The 9891-nt window shown below is 42.0% G+C and overlaps 1 protein-coding gene across 1 annotated transcript in view; it reads left to right on the top strand.

Moving 5' to 3' along the window:
- LOC107099223 overlaps nucleotides 1–4598 on the top strand; it is a 9353-nt gene extending 4755 nt beyond the window's left edge. The window contains exons 2-9 of the mRNA XM_015397273.1: nucleotides 740–852; nucleotides 935–1383; nucleotides 2100–2418; nucleotides 2492–2737; nucleotides 2812–3282; nucleotides 3395–3606; nucleotides 3693–3941; nucleotides 4025–4598. Coding sequence (XP_015252759.1) covers nucleotides 1262–1383; nucleotides 2100–2418; nucleotides 2492–2737; nucleotides 2812–3282; nucleotides 3395–3606; nucleotides 3693–3941; nucleotides 4025–4517 — 2112 coding nt within the window. The 5' untranslated portion in view covers nucleotides 740–852; nucleotides 935–1261 and the 3' untranslated portion in view covers nucleotides 4518–4598. The remainder of the gene's footprint in view (nucleotides 1–739; nucleotides 853–934; nucleotides 1384–2099; nucleotides 2419–2491; nucleotides 2738–2811; nucleotides 3283–3394; nucleotides 3607–3692; nucleotides 3942–4024) is intronic.
- Nucleotides 4599–9891: the final 5293 nt, after the last annotated feature.

Below are 9891 nucleotides of genomic sequence, written 5' to 3' on the forward strand. Positions count from 1 at the left end.
TTGTCCTCTATTCTGCACTTTAGATGAATGACTGCTTAGGTGCTACTGGTGGTGGCACTGTATCGATACTTTTAAAAATGAGTATTGTATCCGGATACAACATTTTGGTATCGATACTTTTTTGAGTTTCGATACTTTTGACAACCCTAATAGATATATATATATATATATATATATATATATATATATATATATACCAGAAGAAGGAAGCTTTCCTGTTGGGTCAAAGCAGATTTATGTTCAAAGGGATTGTATTGTCTACCCTGTTCACACAAATACAAATCATCCATCCATTATCTGATACGGTTGTCCCAATTGGGGTTGCGAGGGGTGCTGGTGACTATCATTTCAACAAATTGCTATCATTTCTGAGAAGAAAAAAAAAACAACAATTTCGATTCATTTTTGAACTGATGCAGGTTGGTCTGTGTTCTAGTCACCCAATTTTATAAATTGGGAACTAGATGGTGTTAGCTTTCAAATAATGTATTGCACATGTAATTCGGGCTTACAGTTCCTAAGTTATTTGCTTTTCCATTTGGGTATGCAAGATAGGAGAGGATTACCCAAAATGCGGTGGATGTTAAGAGGTTAATTTCCCTCTTAATTCTGAGAAACTATTCTGCTACCTGTGCTCTCTTGCTTTATTCCTTTACTTCAAGTGCTCAACAGCTTTGCTGTTTGCTTGCAATCCTTTTTTCCCATGCATTGTTACTGAAAGATGTCTTTTGGGCCTCAGGTGCTCAGGCAGGTCCTGCTGGTGACCTGCTTCAGAGCGAGCGGTCAAATCAGGAGTGTTTGGAGGCCATGGCTGAACATGGAGCCCACGCTCAGCTTCCAGAACCAGCTGAAGTGAGTGGAGAGCAAATGTCAAACAGGTCTCTGTAACAGGCTCAGTCAGAGGTCTGAGTGTGGCCTTTCTGCCTTTCTGCAGATGCTGCCTCAAACCTGGAGGGCAGCGCTTAAGGCAGAGCAGCAGGAGTGGATCAGCCAGACGCTGTTCATCAGGGACCACCTGGGGAGGCCTCGCCTCACTACAGACCTCAACCTGTGGTGGTTCCCTCCACAGCCCCAGCCGGTCTACCACCAGCCTCCCGCATCCCCTGAGCCCTTCTTTGCATGTCGGCTGTTCCTGTGGATGCCCCACAGGATCTGGCGTCTGCAGCTGACGTGCCCCCAGCCTTCGTGCACCGGGTCCATGGCGAAGGCTGGGCTCTAAAGGACCATCCGGAGGGTCCTGGACATTGACGGCTGGTACCTCATGGCCACCGAGTACCTGGAGTGCCGTCAATGTAAAAAGAAGGTCGCGGGATGGTCACAGGGCATCATCAGGCAGCTGTCCCCCACCTACAGCTGCCAGTTTCCTGCTGTGCTCACTTACAAGTAAGACACAACCTTTGATGACGGTGGTTCTTCCTGGTGAACTTGATGAGAGCAAAAAGTCTGAAGCACCTGGACGTTACAGTTTATATCTACACTGGTATGGAAGCCCACTAGGGACAAAATAAACTAAAAAGTAAATAAACAAATGTAATAAGGTGTACCATTAACCCTGTAATGCCAAATGTATCATATTTGATACATACGGTTTCTGAAATGTTTTGCGTCTGACACCTTTTGCATAATTTAATGGTAAAAACTTTGCTCAAAATCCTATTGTACACAATCAGATATACCTGATAACAGAGGGCAGAAGACTACACAAAAAATAATCTCGACTTATCGCATAGTAATAAATTATTAATATCAAAAATGTATTTCTGTTTTTTCTTTTTACATATTTTGTTAAAAGGCCAAATAAGGACTTCAAACAAAAAAAAGTTATTTTCTGTTTTGTTTTATTCTTGGATCAGGCCTTAAAGGGTTAAGTACCTCACCAATAACTTGGTTTAATACAGGAACATACTACTAAAATATGAAAGGAACAGAAAAAAATACACAAGGTAATTAATACGAAAATGAATGAATACGCTAATTATCATATATTTGTCTTATCGCATCATTGAATCACTGCCTTCATTGATACATTTACTTTGTTTCATGTTTATTTAATTGTTGATTGAAGTGTTTAATATTCAGACTATGTTTGATCCCTGCAGGCTGTCTTGTGACTTGAGGGTGGTTGGACAGCTGAGGTCTGGTCCTCTGGGCAACAGTGCGAAGCAGCTCTACAACAACCTGAGGGAGCTGCACTCAGATTCCTGGATGCGTAGATCCTTACACTACCTCGGTGTGTGCGAGCAGTTCTTTAGCTCTGTCTCGGGGGCGTTTGCACCACCACCGCCCATGCCACCTGTACCGTCTCCAGCCTGCCTTCTGACGGTCTACGGCTACGACATGGTTATGCGACTGGAAGAGTACAAGGCGCTGATCACTTCCACCTTTGGAACCATTTTGAAGATATATTCCAGCAAAGAGGTGTGAAACTGTCAGTTGAATGTAGGTGTTTGTAAATGTTGCTTCCTCTGTTCCTCACTCAAACTCTGTTCAGGTGTCAAAGAAGCTCGCCAGTGCCACCTCCAATGCAGACACCTGGATCACCAGCGTAGGTAACGAGCATGGCCAGGTCCTCATGAGCGTCCTCACCTGCTCTGAGGGGTCCGAGGGCCTGAGCACCATGGCAGCTGGATTGATGAAGCGGTACCGACTCGCTGACAAACCTCCACCACTTGTGGTCTACGTCGACCGGGACTGCTGCAGCAGAGACGGCGTGTCAAAGACAGCTGCCTTGTTTCATGTGAGAGCTGAAATGATTGAAGCTTTTAATACTCCTGTAGCCTCATCTAACTCACCCTGATTTCTGTCGGGTAGGAGTGGGGGAACCTCGTGGTCCGTCTGGACATCTGGCACTACATGCGATGTATCGCAGGTGGTGTCACGACAGAGAGCCATGAGCTATACCCCACCTTCATGAGGCAGCTGTCTCTCTGCATCTTCGAGGTGGACCCTGAAGATGCCCGCCGTCTCAAAGAGGCCAAGCGATCGGAGCTGGGGAGGGAGCACGGGATGTTCGACCTGAGCGACGCAGAGGTCATCCAGAGGATCTCCAAGGAGGAGTGGAGGCTGCACTGTCGCCACAGGACGCGTGGGGCAGAGCAAACAGCCCTCCTCATCCAGAACCTCCTGGACACCTTCCGCGGTCCCTTCTTCCCACCAGATCCTTCTTTATTATTGGCAGCATCTCAAACAGGATCTGATGAACCTAGGTATCGGTCTCCCCTCGACTCTGCCAAAGGATCTGGAAGCCAGGCTCCTCCTCGAGAGCCACCGTCAGACATTGAGGTGAACCAATAAGATCTGAAACATCTTCTCAGAGCAAACCTTCTTTAAGCTTTGGATGATCAGTCTGGTTCTCTTCCTCACTCCAGTCTTTATTCTCTACATTTGTTTCCAGGAAGAGGTCATAGGTCCCGATGGTCAGCCAGGATACCAGCACGTCCTGAACCTGGCTAAGGCCCTGGTGGAGGCCAGAAGCCTGAACGGGCTCAGAGATTCCAAGGTGGACATGCTAATCTCACTCTGGCAGCGTCTTCCAGACGCAGACAAGCAGAGGCAGGTGGAAGGAAAGACCACCACCTGGCCAAGCAGAGAGCCTCCAGCAGTCAGGTGGATTTACAGAAACTTTTTTTTCTCCTCTAACATCTGCCTCTTTAAAAAAAAAAAAACACCATTCCTTCTTTCATGCCTTCTAGCTGTTCAATGAAAGTGAACAGGACCCAGCCAAACAGGCCTGAATCCAGCCGCCTGGTGGAGGCCACCTGCAGCCAGCTTTGTCGTGTGCATCCCTCAGCCACGCGGGTCAAGGGGATCTTAAGGACCCGCTGGTCCCTCATCCTTGCAGACTATGTGTCGATAAGGGAGATGGTGCTGGGGAGCCCAAGGCTGATGGCAGAAACCACCATCCAGCTGTTCCCATTGAATCAGAGGAATATTTCCAAGTGGTGAGAGCTGTGCAACTGACCTGGAGTCTTTTCATCCACTGAACATGTTCTTCAGAGTTTGTGGGTCTGATGTCTGTCTGCAGGTTCATTGGTCGGCAGAAGAGGTGGGCCAGGCCTGTTCTGAAGCCAAGACCAGCAGTGGTCTCTCCCCCAGCTGCTATCCAACAGGCCCAGCTCCCTGAAGAGGAGGTGCTCTTAGTGCTGGTGGGGCATGGACAGCCCTATATTAGCGACGTCTCTGATGTGGAGCCAGGCCCGTCCAGCAGGGGTCTCCCTACTCTTCAACCAATACCACACCAGGTGCAGCTGCCTGCTACCTTACACCTGAGCGCCAATATTCAGCCGCTGCCTGGTCTTCCAGTCGTTCCCAGATCAACAGCCTACAGGAAGAGGAAGGCAGCACCAGGTGGTCACTTACCAATGAGGAATAAGCAATATATTTGCAAGAAGTGTGGGCAGCCTAAAAGACTGGACACTGGACACTCCAGGATCAGGGGGGTGTCCTACTGTGCTGCCTTTGAGGGTCAGGCTGTGGAGGAGTGGATGAAGAAAATGAATGACAAAGGAGGGATGTAAGGACTGCTCTGTAATTTTTGGATAATTTGATCAGTAAAAACGTGTTTTTAAAGTCATTGATTGGAACTGAAAGCATTTGAATGGAACATCTCATGAATAAAAGTTTCCTTTTTTGCCTTTAAGCTTTTTGTTCTTTCTTAGAATCAATCAACACTTTGTGGGACAAACCAAAGCATTTGGTTTTAAAGCTATGGTTGGTTATGTTGGGGAGGTAGTTTGATTTGAAATCTGCACACCCCTACCTCCTCCGTTCAAAGCTCCGTCCTGCTCCCTCAATCTTGAAACATGCATCTCACAGGACTGGGAAAAGCAGAGGAGCCAAGTCAACTATTTCTTTAAATACATTTTGAACTTCAGCTGATCTACCTTATGTCTCATTCACCTGTGAATAAACTATATCACTGAGGCTTTCAACCTAGCATGTTAGGTTTAGCAAGTTATATTTAGCAATACTTGCCTCACGAGTTTAACAAAGGGGTGCTGTGAACAATTCAGCCAAAACTGATGAGTGCATGTGGAGGAGGGACAGAGATGAAAGCTTTTCCATTCGGATCAAACGGCGGGAATTGGTCAGTTTTTCAGGCTTGCAGCTCTCACCGACACCTGATATTTTTTTTCCTTTTTCAGAATATATAAAGTATTGACCACTCAGGATGGAAGGACCATTTCACAGAATATAACAAAAAGTTTCTGATTACTATCTATAGCTTTATTGAACAAATAAACCTGCATATGTTCATATTTGGATCTGCATTAATGATAAAAAGGTAAGCGATTATACAAGACCAACTGTGAGGGGGTACCTGCACAGTATTTGAGAGCCACTGCCACCCCACCTACAGAAGATTCAGATTCTCCCTCCTTCAAAGGCGGCATCTCTGATTACATCACAGCGAGGGGCAGGGCCTGTCTAAAGCCACGGATCCTTCAAAGGCAGCCAACAAACATGTCTTTGTTTTTGTTGGGTTATTCTTTTTGGAATTACTAGAATCAGCATATAGATAGCTTTAGATCATTTTAAACTTCAATGTCTACAAGTTTATCCAAATTTCAAAAGTCAGGTATTTTTTGAGCCAGTTGGCCTCTGCAGCTGTCAGCTGATGGGGCAGCCTTCTCTTCCTCATCTCTCTGGAGAAAAGGAGACAACTTTTTTCAGTTTTTCCACCTACTGGTTGCTAGATAAACGCCTCTCCTGCTGAACGAGCCAGTCTCCACCTGCAGGTTTATCACAGAAAGGAAGCTGGGAGAACTGTCTGCATCCTGGACACCAACAATCGTCTGGTGACCTGGTGGAGCCACAACAGTCTGGAGCTCACACTGTGAAAAGAGTGGACACGGTTGTAAACCTTAAAAGGAGCACAGATGGTGATGCTGACCTTCTGCTCCAATGTCACTAAGTTCATATTCTAGTTGCTGTTAAGTTGCTGATAACCTATGGTTCTTTTTCAGGTTACATGATATATGTGAACAAGACCCAGATGCTGACTCTTAATTACGACCCACCAGAAGAAATTGGTCAGTGTCATAAATGGAATTCCATAGCAGACAACATCAGTTGTTTAAGTGTGAAAATACATCAAAATTTAACCCAATAGTTTAAAAACATTATGAGCCGTTGAATACAATACTAGAAGAAGACACACAGAAGGAACACTATCCTCTTTTTGGATTTAAATTGTAGGTTTGAATCAGTAAGGTTAAATATTCTCCCCAGAATGCTGTATTTATTCCAAAGCCTGACAATATCCCTCCTGAACAGTTTGTAGAGTGAGAGGGAGAGAATGGTGTTCAAATATAGGTAGAGAGGACCACCCTCATGGATGCTGACACCTCCTTGGTCTTCAGGAATCTCCAGGCACCAGACACAGAGAGGAGAGCCCCCTCAGCTGCTCTCCTCACAGGATGCCTTTTCACCACGGTCCACATCACCTCGAAGTCCACAGCTTGGAGCCACACAGAGCTGCAGCAGCGAAGGAGGGAGTGACTGTTAAAGTCAGAGCCAACATCTGCAGCAGCTGTGGGCTTCAAAAGAGCAAGCAGACGGGCTTCAGAGTACCGACCAAAGCCAGCGGGCAGAGGGTCCTCTACTGCCCTGAAAGGTTGAAGTGAGAATACTAATCAGGTTGGGAAAGGACTTAAAAACAGGTCTTAGGAAATATTTTCTGTTCAACCTGAAGACCATCTCACCCACTTCAATAATGACCATCAGATAGCTCCAGGCACACAGGAGGGAGGAATTCTGGATATGGAAGATAGCTGGAAAGATTTCAGCAGAAATCAGTTTCCCTTCAGCTTCCCTTCTGTCCCCCTGAGAGGAAAGATGGACAGGAGAGAAAACAAGTCGACAGTTTTCCCTGGAGAGTAAGGACGATTGTGGAATATAAGGTGCTTATTATTAATTGAATAACAGATTTAAAGATATACACAAACAAAAACATTGTAAACTAATCGACAATTTTTTTTTGGTGTGTGTGATTGGACAAGTGAGTTTTTTATTAACTATGTAGATTTGATGTTTCTTGTTTATAATACAAGAAAACTAAGATGAAAAAAAAGCCACATTTCCATGGAATAAAACATAATATTTTATACTGTTATTGGGAAATGAAATATAACTTAAGATCAGGACTACATCATTGTGTTTTTCCTTGTCACTGAACATAGATTTTGCTGACAAGATAACACTCTATCGGGGTGTTTGCGGTTATTTGTAACTAGTTATATTACATGGTTACTGTCGAGCGTGTAATATTACCGTAATGCCTTACGGACAACACTGCTGGCCAGCAGTTAGACTGCTTTTCTCCTCTTTTGTTTTGTTTTGTGAAAATGATAATTGACCTGGAAAAAAAAACTTCCAAACTGATCCATCACTTGGTTCAACCTCTCAGGAAAATATCTGTTTTCCTTCGCTTTTTCAAGTGCTGTAAATAAAACCTTCCGTTTGAATATGTTTGTATAGAAGCAATGTCCGTTGATACAGAAATAACTTTATTAGAACATTTAAAAAAAACTTTAGTGGAATAATACTTTTGACATACAAGGAGACAATATACAGAAAAAAAGGGCAGTTATGAACAATCTCCGGGGGTTTGAGTAAAAAGATAAATGAAAAAACACCTAAATGTAACAACATGCTATTAGATTACAAAAAAAAAACTTTGGAATTTAGAACATTGCAGCAAAAACGTAATAACGTGTGTATAAACTCCTTAGAACCTGCTTAAAATGGGTGAAATGCAGTGGTGGCTAGTAACTAGTTAGATTTGCAATGCTTTGGTATTCTACCCACCTCTGGTTAAATGAACACTCATCTCTGTAGTTTCTAGGGTTGTCACGATACTAAACTTTTCAACTCGATACCGATACTATGGAAAATATTCGATACTCGATACCATTTTCGATACCACAAGGATAAAATTTCAACAGAAATATTTTGATTAATAATTAAAATACAATAAATAAATAAATACAATAAACAATAAGAACAACATTTTGAGGTTGTTTGCTGTGCACAGTATTAAGCAAGCTTGATAAAAAACTTACAAAATTAAAATTAAGTTTTCCTTACTTGGCTATGCTTTGCACACATAACAATGACACTAGCCAAACCGGTTAAGAAACAAAAATAATTCTCAGCAGCTGCACCTGTTACAAAAAAAATATTCAATCACAGTGTTCAGAAAGTGCATTGTCCTCTATTCTGCACTTTAGATGAATGACTGTTTAGGTGCCACTGGTACTCGATACTTTTGAAAATGAGTATTGTATCCCGATACAACATTTCAGTATCGATACTTTTTTGAGTATCGATACTTTTGACAACCCTAGTAGTTTCTCTCACAAAGCTTGACCAATTTGATGTTTTCAAATCTCAACTAGATGATGTTTTTATAGATAAAGCAAGCCCCCCTTGCTTCATTCTCTCAAGAGCAAGGCTGAAGACTGTGAAAAGAACTCTTCATATTTTTTCAGTCCCGAGAAGCAGAGAAGATTGAGAAACTTATTAATGGTAGTGTTACTGAAGACCTGGATTTAATACATGCAACAATTACATTTTTATAGAGCTTCTTTATTGTTCCAAGTATTCAGAATCCAATTGCCCCAAAGTCTTTTTTCGATGAAATCCGTTGAAAAAAATGTATCTTGATTTTTAAAATCTTATGGAAGATGACCTAAGAATCGAAGAGCTTGACGAAGCAATACAACAAATGGCAAAAGGGAAATCTCCAGGCCTTGATGGGTTAACCACTGAATTTTATACTTTCTTTTGGAAAGATTTACGAAAACTTTTATTTGAGGCCCTGCTGGAATGTATTTCAAACAATAATCTCTCTCCCACCATGAAACGAGGTCTGATTACTCTGATCCCCAAAGCTAAAAAAGACCCTTTATCTTTAAACAATTGGAGACCCATCACTCTTTTATGTACAGATTACAAAATTTTAGCTCTAGTTTATGCCAATCGCTTAAATAGTGGATTAGGAACGATTATTAATAAATGCCAGTCAGCTTTTCTAAAGGGAAGAAATATCCATCATCATACTAGACTGATTTTTGATATGATCGATCGTGACAGTTTTTTTTTTTTTTTAATTCCTGGATTTCTTTTAACCCTGTAATGCCAAATGTATCATATTTGATACATACGGTTTCTGAAATGTTTTGCATCTGACACCTTTTGCATAATTTAATGGTAAAAACTTTGCTCAAAATCCTATTGTACACAATCAGATATACCTGACAACAGCCAGTAGAAGACTACACAAAAAATAATCTTGACTTAACGCATAGTAATAAATTATTAATATCAAAATTGTATTTCTGTTTTTTCTTTTTACATATTTTGTTAAAAGGGCAAATAAGGAATTCAAACAAAAAAAAAAGGAATTTTCTGTTTTGTTTTATTCTTGGATCAGGCTTTAAAGGGTTAAGGCCTTTGACTCACTGGAACATTGCTGTATAATTAAAACCTTAAAATATTTTGGCTATGGGGGAAAATGTTATATAATTAAGTTATTCTACAGTTATATAAGTAGTTCAGTTTCTTTGGGAATGACACCAAGTTTCTCCATGTGAAGAGGAATCAGGCAGGGCTGCCCGATTTCACCTAAATTATTATACTAACAACTCAAATGCTTACATTACTAATTAAGAAAAATTCAAATTTTTAATAGGGAATTCAAAATAAGTCAATTTGCTGATGACAATAATTTTTGTCAGTGATAAAACTATGGTAGACATTGCACTTAAATCCATTTTAAAGTTTTCCAGAGCGTTTTGTGTGGTCTGTCTCTCAATATTAATAAATGCGAACTTCTGCCGATCCATTCCAGCTCTGAGCAACTATTGCCTCTATTGCAGTTAAGTCTGA

The sequence above is a fragment of the Cyprinodon variegatus genome, unplaced genomic scaffold (assembly GCF_000732505.1).
Source record: "Cyprinodon variegatus isolate N-32 unplaced genomic scaffold, C_variegatus-1.0 Scaffold849, whole genome shotgun sequence".
NCBI classification, from domain to species: Eukaryota; Metazoa; Chordata; class Actinopteri; order Cyprinodontiformes; family Cyprinodontidae; genus Cyprinodon; species Cyprinodon variegatus.